Raw genomic sequence first — 21,850 nt, 5'->3', positions numbered from 1 at the left:
CGTGACAAGGGGGAGTTTTTCGTCTCTGGCACGTCGAGCAGGCCCGAACGTATTGTCGTATGAAACGATACATGCCACGCCAGTAATATCGGAGACGTATGCGAGAATAAGTCTTCAAGAAACCTGCGTGGCCACATTGGGGGTCGTCATGAAACGTGGAACAAATTTCGGATCGCAGATGACGTGGAATCACGAGTAGCCACTGACGTCCACCGGGTGCGTAGTTGCGTCGGTACAGCACGTCGTCGCGAGTGGCGAAGTGCTCGACTTGCCGACGCAATGTGCGAGAAGGGGGGGAAGCCGTGTGCCCAGCCAGGATGTCTAGAATCGAAGCAACCCAAGGGTCCTTGCGTTGCTCAGATGGCATCTCGGCGATGGTGACGGCAGTGGCATCACAGGTTAGACTTTCGCAGCAGTCCGGGTCAGGGGGTAGCGGCGAACGGGATAGGGCGTCTGCGTCCGAATGTTTCCGGCCGGAGCGATAGACCACGCGAATATTATATTCTTGGAGGCGTAATGCCCATCGGGCGAGGCGACCGCTTGGATCCTTCAGTGACGATAACCAGCAGAGGGCGTGGTGGTCAGTCACGACGTCAAAAGGGCGCCCGTACACGTAAGGTCGAAATTTCTCTATCGCCCAAATAATGGCGAGACATTCCTTTTCTGTGACTGAATAGTTGGTTTCGGCTTTGCTAAGAGTTCGGCTTGCGTAGGCAACCACGTACTCTTGGAAGCCGTCTTTCTTCTGTGCAAGAATAGCGCCAAGCCCGACACCACTAGCGTCGGTGTGGATCTCTGTGGGTGCCGATGGGTCGTAGTGTCGCAGAATAGGCGGCGACGTGAGGAGGCGGCGCAGTTCATTGAAAGAATCGTCACAGGTGGCAGACCAGGCGGAAAGGTCTCTAGAGCCGGCGAGGAGCTTGGTCAAAGGAGCGATGATCGTCGCGAAATTGCGGACAAAGCGCCGGAAGTAAGAGCAAAGGCCTATGAAGCTTCGGAGCTCTTTCATGGTGGTCGGTTTGGGAAACGCTGAAACGGCTGTAAGTTTGGCAGGGTCAGGAAGAATGCCGTCTTTTGAAACCACGTGGCCAAGGATCGTAAGCTTTCGAGCAGCGAAATGGCACTTCTTCAGATTCAGTTGCAGCCCCGCGGCAGAAATACACGCGAGTACTTTCTCGAGGCGGGTTAAATGGGTTGCGAAATCGGTTGAAAAGACGACAATGTCATCTAAATAACAAAGGCAAACGTTCCATTTGAGGCCTCGAAGGATAGAGTCCATCATCCGCTCGAAAGTAGCTGGTGCGTTGCAGAGGCCGAAGGGCATGACTGTGAATTCGTAAAGCCCGTCGGGCGTGATGAAAGCAGTTTTTTCACGATCGGCCTCTGCCATGGGTACCTGCCAGTATCCAGAGCGCAGATCTAAAGAAGAGAAAAATTCGGCTCCCTGTAGGCAGTCTAAGGCATCGTCAATGCGTGGCAGCGGATAGACATCCTTGCGCGTGATTCGGTTGAGACGCCGGTAGTCCACGCAAAACCTGATGGATCCGTCCTTCTTCCTCACCAACACAACTGGAGAGGCCCAGGGACTGCTTGACGGTTCGATTATGCCACGTGTCAGCATGTCGTCAACCTGTTCATTGATGGCACGGCGTTCGGTAGTCGACACACGATATGGACGCTGCCGTATTGGCGTCTCTTGACCGGTATCTATACGGTGAACAACAGATGACGCTCGACCTAAGGAAGGCTGATTGTCGTCAAACGAGGCTCGAAAACGCTGTAGGAGCTTGATCAGCTGTTCCTGCTGCCCAGGGGTGAGGTTACAATCAATGGACTTGCGGAATACATCTATAGGTTCATTAGCGTCCGTTGCGGGTGTAATGGCACAAGTCGGTAAAAATGGCTTGTCTGGATAGATCGGGTCTTCGAAAATACAATTTAAAGTCTCGAGGCTTCCCAGACACTCGCCGCGTAGCAGGATGTACGGACATGCAGAAACGTTGCACGCATAAAGTACCGCCGAACCATTGGAAAAGTTGATGACGGCAAACGGGAGGACGATGGTTCGGTGTTGCACACTAGCTATAGTTGGCTGGAACAGGAGCGTCGAGTTAGTGGCAGCAGGAGAAAACACAGGCACTAGGACGGCGGACAACGGCGCGATGTGGACGTCAGCTGCGGCAAACACTTTGGAGGGACTGTGGTGGTCGATATCAAGACACGGATTCGTCAACGTGAGTTCAGCACGAGCGCAGTCGACGAGGGCCTGATGGGTAGAAAGGAAATCCCATCCTAGTATGACGTCGTATGATGAACGTGGGAGAACAACAAAGTTGACGGCGTACCAAACATCTTGAATAAGAACGCGTGCTGTGCACTGAGCTGTCGGCGCGATGAAATGGGAGGTGGCTGTACGCAGAGCAAGATTCGTAAGCGGCGTTGTAACTTTTCTCAAATCGCGACACAGTTTTTCACTAATTACAGAAACGACGGCGCCTGTGTCGACAAGTGCACGTACAGCAACACCTTCTACTAGCACATCAATTTCGTTGGTCGGACAAAGAGGAGGTCTTAGAAAGTTCGACGACGACGCAGTTCTTGCCTCCGGAACTGCGGCTGTCAGTTTTCCTCTCGAGCGGGGCTCGTGCGCCGAAGCATCGGGGAGACAGATCGGCGACGGGGCGGTAATGACCGGCGAGAATCGACAGGGCGTCGTGGGGACAATGAGTCGGTGATAGGAGAAGATGGTCGCCGGGGATTCTGGGCAGCCTGGTAATTTGCAGAATTCCCGTGGTCTGGAGGCTGGAAGTTACGACGGCGACAGTAGCGTGCTATATGTCCCACGAAACCACATGCGAAACATATGGGCCGATTATCCAAGGTGCGCCATGGGTTAACGACAGAAGGTGCATGGGGCGAAACGGGATGGGGTGCCGTGTATGTAGGCAGCGTCGTAGGATAGGAGGACCCGGTGCCCCTGTATGCGCCAGAGACAGGTGGGGCTGGGGGTCTAGCAACGACGGCAGCGTAGGTCAGTGGCGTAGGGACAGATGGCGATGGAGGCAGTGCCTGCGTGACCTGTGTCTCAATGACCTGGCGTAGACGTGGGTCTAACGATGTCACTGGCGCGGATGCTTCGGCCACAAGAGAAAGCTGACGCGCAACTTCTTCACGAATGAACTGTTTGATGTGGGGCAGTAAGGCGGTGTGATCAGCAGCGACATCGTGCACGAGGGCGGAAACTTCAGCCGTATCTTCAGCGGCCCTGCGCGTCGAGACACGCTGCTTACGCAACTCGTCGTACTCCTGACAGAGCTGGACAACATCTGTGATGGTCTGTGGATTCCTAGCGACGAGCATCTGGAAGGTATCGTCGTCAACTCCTTTGATGATGTGCTTGATTTTGTCGCGTTCGGTTAGAGATTCATCGACGCGCTTGCAAAGAGACAAGACATCTTCAATGTAACTTGTAAAGGTCTCGTCCCTGCGCTGGATTCGACTACGGAGACGCTGTTCCGCGCGAAGCCGGCGCACGGTGGGACGACCGAAGACCGCGGCGATGGTGGTCTTGAAGGCGGACCAGGTTGTGATTTCGCCTTCGTGGTTCTTGAACCATAGGCTGGCCACATCATCGAGGTAAAAGCGCACGTTTGTGAGCTGGTCGCAGGCGTTCCACTTGTTGGAAGCGCTTACGATTTCGTACTCGACGAGCCAGTCCTCGACGTCTTGTTCGTCGTTGCCGCGAAAAATTGGTGGGTCGCGTTGCCGAGGCACGCCAGTACAGTAGACTGTCGATGGTAAGGCAGCTTGAGAAGGGCCAGGAGCAGTCATGGTGAACGGTGATGGTAGCGTCCGATTGCGAAGTTCCAGGTTGATGGGAACCCCGGCTCCTCCACCACTTAAAATAGAGGTGTTGTACGTCGAGAAACGTTCAGACGCAGCTTGGCAAAATGAGCTTTAACAGGCAGGTCTGGCTAATGGCGAACGGCGTGCGCGAGCTACCACTGCAGCCACCGATCATCGTCGTCTTCTTCATTGCCAGCAGAGCGTCCGTTATTTAGATTCATTAATTCATTACAATATATATATATATTGTAGTGGGGAATTCGCAAGGCAATGATAGTGGGACCACCGCTGAGTGCGAAGCGCGAGCACGAGCTGTAGACACTGGACTGCCCGAGCGTTTGTTTCTGTACCGGCTGTCTGCCTATTATCTGGCGTCGCTAATAAACCCCCTTGCAAAGTGGTGGAAGTGTGCTGGGTACGCAAACCTGGAACTTCGAAGCCGGAAGCTGCCCACTACATCAGCAATGCCTGATCAGACGACCGAGCAAGGCACCACCCAGCAAAGCACGGCCCAATCTCAACTGGTCATCGTGCCTACCACCCTGCGCCAACGAGATCCGCCCTTCTTCAGTGGCACCGAGGACCAAGATGTGGAGGACTGGTTGCAGCTGTTTGAGAAGGTGAGCGCCGCCAACAAGTGGGACGACCCCTCGAAATTAGAGTATGTCCCATTTTATCTCAAAGACGTCGCCAGCCTGTGGTTCACAAACCACCGCACTGAATTTATCACTTGGGCCGGTTTCAAGACCACCCTCGCAGCTGTGTTCGATCGCCCCGCAGTGCGCAAGCTGCGTGCTGAGCAGCGCCTACGCGGACGTGCACAAAGGCAGGGCGAAAACTTCACAAGCTATATTGAAGATGTAATCGATTTATGCCGGCGCTTCAACCCTGAGATGACCGAACATGACAAGATCAGGCATATCTTGAAAGGCATAGACGATGATGCCTATCAAATGTTGCTGGCAAAGAGCCCAAGTACCGTATCCGAACTTGTCACGTTGTGCCAGAGCTTGGAAGAGATTCGAAAACAACGTGCAGCAGTTCGGAGGTCGACGACTGCAGACGACTCTCTCGCTGCCCTGGCCGTCGGTGGTGACAGCTCCCTGCTGGAGCAGATAAAAGAATATGTACGCGAAGAGGTCGCACGACAACTTTCATGTCTCTCGTATCTGCCGACCACCGAAGCACCAACGAACCGCCTAACGCCGACAATAAGACAGGCTATTCAGGAGCAGGTCTCCGAGGCGTTGCCATTACCTACGCCTGCCTCTCAACCAACGCCTGTTGCCGCGCCACTGACTTATGCGGCCGTCGCGGCAATGCCTCCTGCATCTCGTCTGCCAATGTATACGCCACAACCTGTGCGACCGTCCACCGCGCCGTTTCCACAGCAACACGCCGGAAATCCTTGGCGCACCGCTGACAACCGGCCTATATGTTACTTTTGCGGAATTCCAGGTCACGTTGCACGTCTATGTCGTCGGCGCTTCACAGTTAACGCACCAACATATCCCGAGTATTCGTTTCGACCTCCATACCACGCGCCTCACGTACCACCTGAAGTTCACGAACGCGATGCGCAAACTGCTTCCGGCGCCCGAACATTCGCTTCTAGACGTTCTACTTCCCGCTCGCCTTCACCTTCACCAAGTCGTCGTTCCGTGTCGCCTATGCGTCGACGACCCACCTCCAGTGAGACGGAAAACTAACTGCCGCAGCTCCGGAGGCACGAGCTGCGTCATCGTCTAATCGTTCAAGTCCTCGCCTGTCTCCCGCCAATCTTATCGAAGTAATCGTCGAAGGTGTACGAACACTCGCACTCATCGATACCGGTGCCGCGATATCTGTGATTAGTGAGAGACTCTGCCGCTCTCTTCGTAAAGTGACGATGCTTTCTCCCGTGGTTTCTCTTAGTACTGCAAGCGCCCAACAAATTGAGCCCGTCGCGTTATGTACAGCAAAAGTTGTGATTCGAGACGTGTTGTACACCATTGAATTTCACGTGTTGGCTTCATGTTCCCACGATGTCATCCTAGGATGGGATTTTTTATCACGTCATCACGCCGTCGTGGACTGCGCTCGGGCCGAAGTGGAGCTGTTACCGTTTGGTGATGCGCCTTCTGTTGATGCGGCCGTATCTAGTGTGGCTAACCTTGTCGTCGCAACCGACATAGACCTTCCTCCTTTCAGCGCCCAGTTTGTCCCTGCCTGCTGTGCTTCACTTTCTGACGCTACCGTCCTATTCACGCCATCTGACATCTTCGGTAGCCGCCACCACACATCGCTGCCTTTCGCCATTCTTGAGCTTTGTCAAGACACTACCGGGATATTTATTTCCAATCCCAACTCGTGCCCCCTCAGTTTGCGCCGCAACGAGACGCTCGGCCACATTCAGCTCATCGATGAAGGTACTATCGTGCCTGCCGATTTCTTCGACACCAAGCCGAATATGGAGCTGAACGCGTTGGTTCCTCACTTTGCCTTGAACAGCGTGTCTACCGATGCATTTCACCATTCTATTGACAGCCATCTCGCCCCGGCTCAACGAGAGCAGCTTGTTACCCTGCTGCACGAATTCAAGCGTTCGTTTGACTTTCCCCAAGCGGTGCTAGGAAGAACGAACACCGTTGTGCACACAATTGACACAGGAAAGAGTACTCCTTTGCGCCAGCGCCCTTATCGTGTGTCACCAGCGGAGCGTCGGGTAATTGCAGAACAAGTAGACGACATGCTACAGCGCGGAGTCATCAAGCCTTCTTGTAGTCCTTGGTCTTCCCCAGTTGTACTCGTCAAAAAAAAGGATGGTTCAGTCCGGTTCTGCGTAGACTACAGGCGCCTAAACAACATTACGAGGAAAGATGTTTACCCTCTTCCCCGCATAGACGACGCTCTCGATTGTCTCCAAGGTGCAGAATTCTTTTCCTCGCTTGACCTTCGCTCGGGTTATTGGCAGGTCCCAATGGCTGAGTCTGATCGTCCAAAAACGGCGTTTGTCACACCGGATGGCCTCTATGAATTTACCGTGATGCCATTCGGACTCTGCAATGCGCCTGCCACATTCGAGCGAATGATGGACAGCATTTTACGTGGTCTCAAATGGAACATTTGCTTGTGCTATCTTGAAGACGTTGTGGTTTTTTCACCCGATTTCACTTCGCATCTCACTCGTCTGCGCAAGATTCTACAGTGCCTTACAAACGCCAGGCTTCAGCTTAACCTGAAGAAGTGTCACTTCGGGGCTAAACAACTCACCATACTTGGTCATGTCGTCTCGAAAGCCGGCATTCTTCCCGACCCTGACAAGCTTCGTGCTGTTGCCGAATTTCCTAAGCCGACTACTGTTAAAGAACTACGGAGCTTTGTGGGCCTGTGCTCCTATTTTCGTCGCTTTGTCCGGAACTTTGCCTCCATCATCGCTCCACTCACCAAACTCCTTGCTGGCCCTGCAGATCTTTCGAATTGGACAGCAGCCTGTGACGAATCCTTCGCAACACTGCGCCAACTCCTTACCTCACCACCCGTACTGCGCCATTACGACCCTACTGCGCCAACCGAAGTACACACGGATGCAAGTGGCGTTGGCCTTGGTGCAGTACTCGCGCAACGCAAGCCAGGTTTTACGGAGTATGTGGTCGCCTATGCCAGCCGCGCCCTCACTAAGGCAGAAGCCAACTATTCTGTTACGGAAAAAGAGTGTCTCGCGATTGTGTGGGCGTTAAACAAGTTTCGCCCCTATTTGTACGGCCAAACTTTTGATGTGGTAACTGACCATCACGCACTCTGTTGGTTGGCTTCGCTAAAAGATCCTTCCGGCCGCCTCGGACGTTGGGCACTACGCCTCCAGGAATTCGACATACGCGTCGTCTACCGATCGGGGCGAAAGCACTCTGACGCAGATGCGCTTTCACGATCACCCGTGAAATCCGATGATACGGATATATCAGCCCTGGACCTTCCCCTCTCTGCCGTCAGCGTCACAGACATGCCATCCGAACAGCGCAAGGACCCTTGGATCGCCTCGCTATTGAATATGCTTTCTGACGCATCAACTTCCGGTTACCCGCGTGCTCTTCGCCGCCAAGCAACGCATTTCGCCATACGGGATGGCCTGTTATACCGTCGCAACTATCAAGTGACGGGTCGTAAATGGCTGCTAGTCATACCCAGCCATATGCGGTCTGATATCTGCAAATATTTTCATGCTGAACCGCAACACGCACACGCCGGTGCGCTAAAGACGTATGAGCGGATCCGCCAACGTTACTACTGGCGGGGTATGTACACGTTTGTACGCAAACACATTCGCTCATGTTCCCAGTGTCAGCAGCGCAAGACATTCCCTCATTCACCCGGTCAACTGCAGCCTTTGCCATGTCCTGCACGCCCATTCGACCGTGTTGGGATTGACCTATACGGCCCGCTGCCGTGCTCTGTTGGTGGCAATCGATGGGTGATTGTGGCTGCCGACCATCTGACAAGGTACGCCGAAACGGCAGCGCTGCCTTCGGCTGGTGCTCGTGACGTTGCAACCTTCATCTTGCACCGGTTTGTTCTTCGTCATGGTGCACCACGGGAGCTCCTGAGTGACAGAGGACGCGTATTTTTGTCCGAAGTTCTGCAGCAGCTCCTACATTCATGCCGTACGGTACACCGCACATCAACAGCCTATCACCCTCAGACAAACGGCCTAACGGAACGTTTCAACAGAACCCTCGGAGACATGCTCGCTATGTATATTGATTCCGACCACTCCAACTGGGACGTTGTTCTTCCTTTCGTGACGTACGCCTATAATACGGCGATTCAATCAACAACAGGCTTTTCTCCATTTTTTCTTTTATATGGTCGTGACCCATGCAACACACTCGACACAATTTTGCCATACAATCCTGATGCCTCAGAGTTCAGCCCAGTTTCTGAAATGGCTGAACATGCCGAAGAGTGTCGTCAACTTGCACGGTCCTTCACAGCCGATAACCAAGCCCTCCAAAAAGATCGCCACGACCATGATCTTGTTCAGAATACCTTCCCCGTCGGTTCTCTTGTGTGGCTCCGACTGCCTTTCCACTCTCCCGGACTGACTCCCAAGTTTGCACCGAAGTATACGGGCCCTTACCGCGTCATACAACACCCTTCTTCTGTCACCTATGTGATTGAACCACTCAAGCCGTCCACGGACAAGCGCCGCCTTGGTCGTGAGACGGTCCACGTCAGTCGCCTCAAGCCCTGTTACGACCCTCCTGTTCTCTCGTCACCTTGAGTCGCCAGGATGGCTCGTCTTCGTCGCCGGGGCATTGTAGTGGGGAATTCGCAAGGCAATGATAGTGGGACCACCGCTGAGTGCGAAGCGCGAGCACGAGCTGTAGACACTGGACTGCCCGAGCGTTTGTTTCTGTACCGGCTGTCTGCCTATTATCTGGCGTCGCTAATAAACCCCCTTGCAATATATATATATATATATATATATATATATATATATATATATATATATATATATATATATATATATATATATATATATATATATATATATATATATATATATATATATATATGTTATTGTAATGTAAGCTAGTCTAAGGTTGAGCCGTTCCGCGTGGTTTAAGGTGAGCAGTTCCAAGCAAGCACCAGGAGCGTGTGACGTAGCATGGCTAACAGGTGGCGCCATGGAGAAGGCTTGGAAGTTCCAGGAGTGACGTGTCACTAGTGGCCTGGCGCTTGCCTTTTGTGAGGTCGCTCACCGTCTAGTTCGTACGTTCATCCACCCATCCACGCTTCGACCGCCCAGAGTAGTTAAGGAAAATAGGGAGCAATACCCCCCTTAAAAAAACCCCTGTAAGGACCCCCTCCACCCTCCCTTCCAGGCCTGCTTTCCACCTTACAGCAGTTGGAAGAAATGTGTGGGATCATATGGGCAGAAATATATTTATGCTGGGATGTGGTTCTTGTGATGGCCGTAACCACTAAAACAAAAGTCGGGACTCTCTCTACAGTTCTACCTAAACGACCAACCACCATTCCCCCAAAAATGAGTGACATGGATCCACCCAAGGTCCCCACTCATTGTCTTTCCGTGGTTCATCAGACCCTCCGCTCTTCCATGGTTCTTCCATCCATACATTCATCCGCCCATGGTTCTTTCGTCCGTTCCTCCATGAATCAGTGGTTCGTCTGTAGTTCATCAATCCGTCCGTTAATCTGTGGTCCGTCCGTCCATCCATAGTTCACGCTACGTATATCCTGACGTAGCCGAGTTAAGCCACTGCTATATTTATTATTTCTTGCAAGTAATTAGTTTACATCACTCTCTAACACACACAGCCTTCCGATAGCTGTTAGTTCTGCTAGAGTTCTCGGTGTACTTATTACCTCCGTCTTGAATTAGATTGCTGTTTCTCCCGTTGGTACCTGTTGATGCAAGCCACAATGGAATAGAAAATGAATCTAGAGTAATTAAAATAGTACCTAAGGCTGGCGAGGTAATATCCGTTTGATGATAAATGTTTAATTATTACACTATATGCGCCTGGTAGTTGAAGGTTAATTCGTACACTTCAAGAAAAATTTATTCTGATTCCTTTTTGTTTTTTTTGGGGGGGGGAGGTCCCACGTGCATGACTCTCTTTGAAGCGGCCCGTCAACTTTCACTGGAGGTAATTATGCTTCCTTCTAAGAGTACTGTGACCCACAAGAGAGTCAGCATGCCTCTTTAAACAGAGTCATATGTGGCCAGTAAGGACCACCAAAAAGGAGTCACACACACTTTTTAGGGGTGAAGCTTTATAAGGCGAGGGTAAGTCTGGCGTTCTCGTAGCCACCTCTATTTCTCAGAATGTTCACTAGACAGCGCTGTGGCATTATGCGTAGGAGCGCATATTGTGTTGAGTGATCATTAGATGGCTCCGGAGCTTCGTCCGCTCATCATGATTCACGCCGTGTATATGCTGTATTTTCTTTCTCACACGTACAAGTTTAGAATCTATAAGGAGGTATGAAAACATATAGTCTGTTTATTTTGGGCCAAATTTTTGTAGCGGTGCGTATTGCTTTATTCTATGCTATAAGCCTTTAATACGCCGCTTTATGTCGGCAGAACTTTTTGATAACGCCATTCTGAACATTGGTCATGAGGGGAAAAAAGCTTGTAAACGCGTTGACATCAGAAAGGTAGTCGTGGCATACTAAATTCCTTCTCGTCTCAATCAAAACCATTCCCATGTCGCTAACAAAAATCAAACCTTGAACGTTCTGCCTCCTAAATTAGGCGTGGGGAAGCCCCATTCAAGTCATCCGCTCTGAATGCCTTGCGTTCCTAAATAATCTTTTATTTAACTCTATACCCTTCCTAACACCCTTTTATGTGGACTCCTACAAACAGTGCACCCTCACATGACGTGGGATTGCCCAAGCCCACTGGCTGCTATACTACCAATCCCCAACCCCACCCTTTTCTCCTGGGAGTTTGCACTTCTTAGCTTATGCGAGCAGAAACAGCAGCAGCTGAACTAGTGAGCTCGCGGAGTCGCGTAAGGCAAGACAGTCCTGGACTGAGGGCTCCACCCAACAAATATTTTTTTCAGTGCATTCGCTGAAAAAAAAGGGTTTATTCTCTCTCTCTCTCTCTGCAGGCACATACAGCGTACTGCGAGCCAACTTCACCGTATCGCGCGAGCGTGGCTTCTACCTGATAAACATGTACTTTCCTACGCTACTGAGCGTTGTCATTTCCTGGTTCGCCTTTTACCTTCCCCGGACCAACGCCCCCGGAAGACTCTTCCTAGATCTCGGCATGCTGCTAAACCTGCTCTCAGGTAAGGAGCCAGGAAAACTCTTTTCTGCAACATAGTGCGTCGAGTAGCAACAAATAAAAACAAGCCTGATCCCTCCCACGGATGATAATGTTATCTTTATTTTAAGTGCACGCAACACTTTTGGTACTTTGTTTGTCCACCATACATCTCATGTGGCACGACCACGCTCCCAGTAGATCACTCAGTGTGAGCTATAGCAAAACTGGCAATGCTCAAGCCTAGTCTGAAATGAAGGAACATGATCTCTAATTATATGCGAAACAGAAATGACCAAAACGTAATAGAATTAACTGAAATATTGTCCCCAACTTTGCATTTTACACTGCGAATGTCGTCGAAAGCTCTTGCATCTGGAGAGATTGAACAAAACGTTTATTTGATGTTCTGCGCAAGAAAATCGGTGAACGGTATTCTCGAGGCGCTGCGTCAGAGTGCCTCGAGCGTGCTGCGGAGGTGAACGAGCGCATCGAGTCACGTCACACGTGAGACATGAGCGCTATCTGGCAGTTACCTTTGAAAACGAAGCGCGCAGCGTGCGCGCTCGTCCCGGAGGCGATAAGGTGTGACAGATAGGTGCCACTACCATGTCGTCTTAGCAAACCGTTGGAAACATTTGCCTTTTCGTGCAAGCGTTGCATCGTCATTGCAGCGTGATAAGCGCTATGGTCTTGAGAATTACTTGAGCATGCCTTTTTTAGAAAAGAGACCCACATACAGAAAATTGCTGTGTTGTTTTGGTGCCTCAGTTATGCCCAATAATTGCTTTTAATTGACAACCACTCAAGTATAAACGCTAAAGCTTGAGCAATACTGGTGGGCGCTGCGGATGTGGTCGGCCGTTTGGAATATCGTTTGGTGCCGTTTGGGGTATCGTTAAGCGCGGACAAACAGACAAATGTACAGACAGACAGACAGACAGACAAACAGACAGACAGACAGACAGACAGACAGACAGACAGACAGACAGACAGACAGACAGACAGACAGACAGAATGACGAAAAGTTTTGCGTCGATTGTCCCTAAGAAAGACTATCGTCTTTAAAGTACTAAAAACGTTTCAGAAACAAGGAGCTGATTCCGACGTTAGTGCCACCGCCTCACCGAGCGATCGAATGCCCTTCTCTCTGTACTACCTCTGCCTCGGTGTGGCGCTAGATGACTACGCCTGATCGGGAAAACAACCTGACAGAACTCGCTGCAAACGACGCATATCTCAACTTCCGTAATGAGCAACAAGTGGGTAATGGGCTGCAAAAAGTTGCGCACGTTTCGCACACCAAGTTTGTGAACCGGCCTAATAATATTCTTCTCGTGTCGGGTAAATATTACACGCTTAACTCGAAACGTTGGCCTCATTTCTGCTTAGCTAAACGTATTTGGGAGAACTACTGACGGGAGTCACTGGGTGCCCATGCGGTGCACTTTCCTAGGTTTCACAAATTTTATAGCAACCATGTGTTTTAATGCGATAGCTTTAAAGAAATACTTTCGCAGAAATTCTGGCGTCCGTGTCGTTGTGAGCGAAAAATCATTATCTTATGAATGACCAAAGAATCAAGAACGATGCAAACAAAGTAGATGAAAAAATTGTGGGTCAGAGCGGACACCGAAACAGTGTCGTTTGGGTCCGAGTGGGGATGTAATACGGTTTGTTTGCATGTCAAGCGGTTGTTCAATCAGTAAGCCACACCTCTGCTTGTGAATACAATGAAAAGAATTTCCTCTGCTTACAAATGCAGTGTAAGTAGCGTTCATGTTTTACAAACACACTCGTCCTGTACACATGCTGCACAATGTAACATGAAATTGTGCAATAAATATGCGTGGTACTAGTGCCCATTGACTGCGGGCGTCAGAACACGTGATTATCATAATGGCTCCGTAGTTTAAAGCCAGTCACCCAATACAAACGGCGCACACGCTACTGCGCCTATTCTGTAGTGCACGTAGTGGGTGCATAGCATGTTCGAAAATTTTTCATGTACTAACTGTTTGGGGTACGCATTAGGAGCAGGATACTGCTATCACGGTCAACCCCTAAAGCGAAGCCTTATGGTCCACTAATTTTTATGTAGTGGTCGCTCTAATACACAGATAAATTATACACTGCAGCTATAGATATTGCTGTACAGTAGATGGTTCGCTCGCTTTTTTTTATTCATTGCTCTCATATAATTAAAGACGCACGTGACCAATAAGTACTATTCTCCTTCGTGTATCGGGTGTACAAAATGTTCGTCTTTATTGTTTTCAACAGCTAACTTTTCTTTTCCTGCTTCAGTGATATTTGTGTGCTATTTGAAAAGTAAACGTCCACTTGGTAGTCTGAGCTTGTCCCTGTTTGCGTCTTGTCCTCGTTTTCTGTCCCGCAGGGTGCATCGTTTATGACTCCCTCTTTGCGTTTCGAAGGCTGGAGCTTAGAGCGCTCTCGTCTAAATAAAACAGACTAGCTGAAAAAAATTTCATAAGGGCGATTTCCCTTGTGATAAACAAGGCACAATATATTCAAAGTGTACTTTGATCAGAATGAAAGCCAAAAAGAAAACTTGCTGCTGGCCGGTACCGAACCTACGATGAAGGTCGCAAGTTCGGTCTCCACCAGCAGCAAGCCATCTTTTTGTACACTTTATTCATTCAAATTTAAACCACAAATATAACAATAACCTTAGAACAGTAAAACGAACGTATCTTAAACCTTCCTTAGCCTATATCAGCTGGTTCTCTTCGAAGTGTCTTCATATAAAGAAACCAGCCCTTAAGAAGACCCTTATTTTCATCATACCCGTGTCAAAACCTGTACGTCCCGCACATGAGTGTTAAGAGCAGTTTTAAAAGTGAATAGAGATCGGTTTGTTATTGTGATGCTGCTGTAATGATGTGTTACTCCTCGTTCCACATGAAAGTTTAATGCAAAGGCTCCTTCTTAAATGTAGCTTTACTGAAAAACAGGGAGGGAGAAGCGGCCAATCTATTAAAGTGCTCGCCACTGTTTCTGAAGTGTTAGAGGTCACGGCAGTTTAGGGAGAACCGGCGCCCTAAAATCACCAAAACAAATAAAGAAGCGCATGGAAGGAAAACAAAATGAGCGAATAGATAGATTCAGCACGTAAGCACACGTTCGTGAGGCACTAACGCTCTAATAATGCTCACTTTTTGTGTACGTGATTCGAGCTGTTCCGCTTTATTTCAAGGAGTAGAGAAGACATTTCACGTTGCAGCCGGTTATTGAAAGGGGCTATTTGTGAAGAATCAACTATTCCTTTTTCGTATGCTCGCAGCAACTTCGGCGAATATACACCAAACACACAAACGTGTGAGGCATTCGGTATAACAATTGAAATCAAAGTGAAATAACTATTTCAAAAACGGCATTGAATGTGCATACAAAGAAATCTGCTTCAGCGCGGTTTGAGCATTTTTCACCGCAGTCTTCGAACTTGCGCGCCGCAAATTTTATGCCGATGGCCAGTATACGCTTATAAGTATGCGTGTTTGAGCCTTTCTGCGTTAGCTCCGCGCGTACAAATGTCATAAAGATTGTCAGCCTGGAGAAGAATGAGCTAAAAGATCTGAAGACCACGATCATTTCCCTTATTCTCCGTGAACTTGATTTATATTTACAGAACACTTCCGTAGCCCCTGTGATTGCGGAAAAAAATTAATATCGTTCTCCTTAACGAGGATGGCCTCTCAAGCAAAATAGCCCTTACAAACATTGTCTTTCACACCTGGCAATGTAACAGAGAGCTTAAAATGCAGCGTTTAGTACTTTTTCCAACGACAACTGTATATGGTTAGGCGGAATGAAAAATCGTTTGCCACATAAAACGATAAACGTCTTCATTGGCTGCTCCGTCAGTTACGTCGTTCTCTACGTCGCACCCAAGCACGCATGCCATTGGGAGCGTCGTCAGTGGCATCATTCTTCCGTTGGTAGACATGCCGCTGAGAACGCGCGCAGCAGTTTCAATGAAGTGACCTGGAAAGAGAGAAAAATAAAAACAGTATCGCCGTAGCTGCCTCTCTCGGTAGAGGTCAACTCAACAGCACGGCACAGGGATGGGGAGTGAGAAATTAATGTAGGAGGTAAAGACAAATAGAGTGTAGAAAAGGAGGTATTTCGGCTCCGCCCTGGCCGTGCGCGCGTGCCTCACCTCTCAGCCAAGCAAAGCCATCCAGCAGGTCGACAAGAAAGGAGAGATGTAAACAAACAACACGTGACGGTTCACGGGCGTGTGAAGTGTCAGGCGTCTCAGGAAGGTAAAACTCACGAACACCCGAACTGAAGACAACTTTTTAAGAACAGCGCTGACATCTGATTCGCGGGAGAATTCGTGTTCGCCGGGCCGACGCAGCTGTCCTTGCACATGAACACGCCCGGGTTGTGAAGGGAAAGCAGCAACTACGTCTCGAGTGTTAGGCGGCCTGCGGGAGCCAAATGCACGTGGCAACGGTGAGCCGAAGAAGCGCCGTTGTATGACGAGTAGCGTCAACGTGGTAATTGGCGGGAACGGGTTCGCCAAGGCCGAAGCCCGATTTTGGCGAGAGTTTCTAAAGTGGCACATTTGCTTCGGCTGCGTCGTCTGAAACCACGTGTGGCCACACGTTTCAGCTTCGCTGGTTACCCATCTGCACAGAGTGCTTAATCATGTTATTAAGACAAAAATAATTATTTCTTATTAGTCTCAAAATTTCATCATCGGCGTCCGGCTTCGGTGGCGTTTCGCGTACCGTGGTTTCGGGGACGATGTGATGACAAAAATCATTACGTGATGACGTCAGCATACGATGTCACCATGAGCCACAGATAACCAGAATTGTGATGTCATGATGACGTCGCGTAACGCAGCGAAACATGAAGTCAAGACATCGCATCCTATAGCTTCGTCAAAGGTCCACGAAGTCACTGCATGCAAAACCAAGTGAGGTGCCGCCGATCTTGGAGACTCTGAAAAAGAACGTTAGGTGTAGACAGCTTTCGTAGGGTGGCGGACAATCATTGATACATCAGCTTATAAGAAAAAAAGATGGTTTCAGCCTTTGCGGGGTCTTAAGTGGAAGCATAAGGGACGCTGTGAGTTCTCGTGAAAGAAAAAAAAAACCTGTGTTCGAGAAATTCATGACCATACGACAGAAAACGATCGAAGTATTGAGTAGACGTTTTGACGTACGGTGTGCCAATTACCAGTAGCGACTTAGGCTGCCCTGAAATAACGACTCTGGATCCACCTGCATGCGAGTTAATTTAGGCTTGAGCTACTAATCACTCGTCGGAGGCGTAGGCCTCCAACGAGTGATTCTACGCCGTCTCTCATTGCGCATGGTTGTAGGAGGACTTACTATTACTGAAGCGGACAGGCGGATGGCATGCAAAAAACTCAGAAAAAGTTTGCACAGCTCGCACTAAGTCACGCAAGGATGAGACACAGAAAAGCTTTTGGCCAGCCTAGCTAGTACTACCTTCTTGCCCTCTTACCTCTATCTTATTTCCACCTCTTGCTATACTATTCATAGATATGTCATTTTCCTGTTTAGTCTACGTCTATGTCTTTCCATCTATGTATGTTTGTTTCTCCGCCTTCCTATCTTTCTTTCCGTCTGTCTTCCTTTTTTTTCTCTCCTTCTCTTTTAACAACAGCGAAACTGTTCAAACTGGCCGTAAAAACTTTGGTGTGTACCAATTATTAACTATCACCATGATGAACAGACATGTGCCCGACACATTAGCATAATCCCCCTTATTCACCACTTCCTCATTAAGGAGGATAGAGGCAGAAGACGGTCGGCAAACACCAAGATTTCTAGACGCAGCCAGCAATTGAGAAAAATAACCTCTGGAGTTGACCCTGTAGCAAACACTGTGGGAGTGCTCATTTCCAGCGCGAGTGTCTGTCCCTGAAGTTCAGACATCCCTATTTTACCTGTGACTGCTTTCAACTCAAACCCCTCTGGGCTGAGAAGCGGCCTTAAAACCACCTACCAGCACCTATAGGTAAAGCCCAGCAACAACCTATAAGCTAGAAGCAATCGTGCAGACTACCTATCAGAGTAGTCCAGCAGCGCTGTTTCAAGCCTTTCGGGAGGTTGTGCAAGCTCTACCATATTTTTGCTCTTTCTATTTTTTTCTCTCCTTCTCTTTCTCTCTCTTTGTCACGTTTTAAGCTTCTCCCTTCTGTGCTTTAGGGGCCGTGGTACCTCATTTCTCGATTAAAATTTGTGTTATGTGGGTAAATAAACTGGCGAAATTTTAAGGCACGTGATCGACCATTTAATTCGTCGCTGAATAATTCTGTAAACACACAAGTGGTCTGTGAATCGAATACGTACTTTTTGCCGAAAACCGTCTGACGTTCAGAGTATTTCAATGCGACGTCATTCATTTATGCGCAGTGAACAGAGGCGTGCGCTCGGAGCTGCCCCCGGTGTCGTACATGAAGGCACTGGACGTGTGGATGGGAGGCTGCATTTGCGCCGTGTTCGCATCCCTGCTCGTCTTCTCCTTGGTCAACTACTTGGGACGCATCAAGCTGCGGCCGAAGCTGTACCGAAAGGTCGACGATGCCGCATTTGTAGTAAGGCTCCCTTCACTGTCCTCACGTCTTACATGCAGTCTGTTCGTCAGCTAATTGCATACGAAGGGCTCCACCACTGAACAAGTAGCGGACGTTTTACGTCCTAAAAATCAGGTCAAGAAGACGTAGTCATTCGCTAGTCTCGACGCGGTGCTCTCTTTTTCATGCCTTCTTAGAGTCTTCTTTCTTCACGATAAAAAATAGCAGAAAATTGCCAAACCTTTAATTATTATCTCTCCTCCTCCTTCTATGCAATGCCTATAGTGACCGCCGCCATATATATATATATATATATATATATATATATATATATATATATATATATATATATATATATATATATATATATATATATATATATATATATATATATATATATATATATATATATATATATATATATATAGTCAGCACTACATTACTTCTGCTACTCTGCAAGTTCTAGTAAATTTTTACCGCAACTCCACGTAAGCTCTTAAAGCCGTTGTTCCACTGTGTTCATTGCTACGGCTGCTACTCTAAGCCTGGCACTATACCTAGTGTAGTGCCACTACTAAACAGCAATATTGTTCCCACGCTGCTTAATAGAGGAGTTCCCATCTTTGCAGTATTATCCCAATACGCACGTTTGATTGCGATGAAGTAATTCCCGCATGCTTCTACATTAGTAGTAGTAGTAGTAGTAGTAGTAGTAGTAGTAGTAGTTGTTGTTGTTGTTGTTGTAGCAGTAGTTGTAGTAGTAGTAGTAGTTGTAGTAGTAGTAGTAGTACTAGTAGTAGTAGTACTAGTAGTAGTAGTAGTAGTAGTAGTAGTAGTAGTTGTTGTTGTTGTAGTTGTTGTTGTTGTTGTTGTTGTTGTTGTTGTTGTTGTACAGCCAGGATATTACGTCCCAAAACAACGATGTGATTATGAAACACGCCGTCATGAAGTCCTCTGGTGATTTTCACCGCGTGCTGTTCTCAAACGCGCACTTACATCGCCAAAACACGGGCCTTGAGAATTTCACATTCATTGAAATGCGACCGCTGCGGCTGAGATATAATTTGAGCCAGACATCGTAACCAATGCACCAGTGTGGCGGCCTCTATACTACAAATAACTGATATTAAACTCTCATGCGTATCACTTCGTTCTTTCATATTTAAACGCACTCAAACTGCGAACACTTGTTACACCACAAAGAAAAATTTTCTAACTGGTCCTGGCTGTTTTTCCAACCAGTATGACAATTCAAAGTGTGGCTAACCACTGTCTAAAATTACCTCGGTAATATATTGTAGCCGATGTGATACGCCATAGCCTCACTGACATAATTTTACCCCCTTACCTATTTCTTTTCTGGAGATTCATTCTTATGTTACGAAAATTAACCATCCGAAGACGTAGAAAAAGTATATTATAATTTCTTTGTTTATTTTCTAACCACCACTCTTGCACACCTCGGTTTAACTGCTTCTACCTCCCGAAAGAAAAAAAAACTCTTTGATGCTAACATTCTCAACTGACTATGCAAAGTATCTGTGCGATCACAATATGCACTGCTTTATTGGCATGATTGAACGACTAAATGCTTGTAGTGATGTCTCTTTTGCCAGCTTGTGACGCGAAAGAAGGAGCTGGCCGAAGATCCAGAGAACTACGACAGCAAAGAGTACGAGGAGCTTTACAGGAACGCCAAGCGGGCAGACAGCATCGACCGCTTCGCTCGTGTCGCCTTCCCGTTTGTCTTCCTCGTATTCAACACTGCCTACTGGTCCCTGTATTCCAGCCAGGCGTACATCAGTGTCCAGGGTGAACTGGAGCTCGCCTAGGTTGGGTCGTCACCCTTGTAAGGCTTTGGTGATGCTCGAGTAAATAAAAACTCAAACAGGGTGGAATCCTTCACGACCTCAACAAAGTTTTTCATCCATTCATTCATCAATGGGGTCTCTTGCGCAATCGCCAAAGATGAATCGAAGGTGAAAGCCAACTTCTCTTTTTTCTGAGTTCAGTGTATTGCTTATTTTCCGCCCTCCTTTGAAAGCTTTTTCAATATAACGCGGTTTTACAAGGCCTCAAGGATAGGTGGCCTGGGAAGCTTTCTGCCTTTCACCTGGCTTTGCACTGCCTCTGTTATCGACCAATGTTTGACCAAGCGACAATGTCGTGTGAAGACGTCTTCACGTTGAGGTCATAGCCACAATATACTGAAGTCACAAATTAAGCAATTTAGAAAAACATGATGACGTTCATATGGTTATTTCATCAAGTGTGATTTTTTCGTTTCTTCTTTTTTGCCTCAGTAATATTGAAACCACCGGAAGTCAATTTTCGTGCTTTAATAATTAGAACCTAATAAAAACTGAAACTAAACGCTATTCAGTAGGAGAAACGGTGGAGAAGGTTTGAAGGTACTATATTAAAAAGACAACAAGCGCACTGAATATTTCTTAAATATGGACAATTACAGAAAACATTGAGAAAAATACCATGCATAAATTTACTTTTTCTTTGTGTCCTGTATTCAAAAGAAAACACAAAGCAACTAGAATGAAGGCATAGCATGCGAATTCTCTCTAACCATGTGATATATTGGAAAAATTATCCTGTACTGTCGGCTTGTCAGTTGTGATAAATAAAGTGGAGAGATAAAGGATAGGGAGGTTTCAGTTTATTGTATTATTCTGCGAGAGACACGTCTTTTATGTGGGTAATGTTGTCTTCAAGAGCAATTTTAATAAGCAATTAAAGTGAAATATGTGTCTGTAACCCATGCTGGCTCTCCTCAATGTGAACATGAGCATGTCACGACCCTAATTTGTTTGCTAGACAGGAAGAACTTCAATGAAAAATTTTAGCGTCGAAGGTCCCCAGAGTATCGTCTTTATTAAGGCGTTTTGGTTACTATGGGTGGAGTCCTTCGTGCAGGTACTCACTGGATGTTGCAGCTCGCTGGTTTTGGTCACAGGTCCCCATCTGGCTTCCTAAGTCTATTTGGAGAGTCACGCCTCCCTCGACTAATTCATGGTCGTGGGAGGTACGACTCTGTCATTAATTAGGGGTGAGACAGTGCACATCAGACGCTTCCTGGATTGCTGTGCGTATGATGCCAGATATGTTGTCAAGAGAAAAAAAATGGCAGCATATCCACGGAGTTAATGATGGAGAGTGGGGCGAAGCATTCGTCCGTCCATGCGTCCGTCTGTGTGACCGTCCATGCGTCTGTTTGTGCGCCCGTCCCTGTGTTCTTTCATGCATCCGCCCCTGCGTCCGTTCATGCGTCCATCCATGCATCTGTTTGTGTGTCCGTTCGTTCATCTATTCAACACTCCAAGTCCCACCATCTCGCATATTTTTATCATATATTCCCCATATAGAAGCACCGCCATCCAGCGGACATTCCAAGGACTAAAGGAGAGGTGGCACACGCACACTTCCTTACGGCCTGCGCTTTGGGTCCACTTCCCACCTTTAACCACCTCGAGTTCATGGTATATTCTAGTTCGCTGTATTCATGGCACTGCTACCAAACGCTCGCTAAACCTTTCGAAAACCAAGGAGGTTACGCCCAGTGAGTATAACGTAGCAACCTTTCCCTGTCAGATAGGGCTCAATTTACATGCCAATGGCTGCTAATGAGA

At 48.1% G+C, this 21,850-nt stretch overlaps 1 protein-coding gene across 2 annotated transcripts in view; it reads left to right on the top strand.

Moving 5' to 3' along the window:
* LOC119183055 (glycine receptor subunit alpha-2-like) overlaps nucleotides 1–20,127 on the top strand; it is a 52,087-nt gene extending 31,960 nt beyond the window's left edge. For both annotated transcript variants that reach the window (XM_075893513.1, XM_075893514.1), the window contains exons 6-8: nucleotides 11,475–11,657; nucleotides 18,049–18,230; nucleotides 19,826–20,127. In XM_075893513.1, coding sequence (XP_075749628.1) covers nucleotides 11,475–11,657; nucleotides 18,049–18,230; nucleotides 19,826–20,041 — 581 coding nt within the window. In that variant the 3' untranslated portion in view covers nucleotides 20,042–20,127. The remainder of the gene's footprint in view (nucleotides 1–11,474; nucleotides 11,658–18,048; nucleotides 18,231–19,825) is intronic.
* Nucleotides 20,128–21,850: the final 1,723 nt, after the last annotated feature.

The sequence above is a fragment of the Rhipicephalus microplus genome, chromosome 4 (genome assembly GCF_043290135.1).
Source record: "Rhipicephalus microplus isolate Deutch F79 chromosome 4, USDA_Rmic, whole genome shotgun sequence".
Lineage (NCBI taxonomy): Eukaryota > Metazoa > Arthropoda > Arachnida > Ixodida > Ixodidae > Rhipicephalus > Rhipicephalus microplus.
This window is presented reverse-complemented; position numbering and strand designations above follow the sequence as displayed.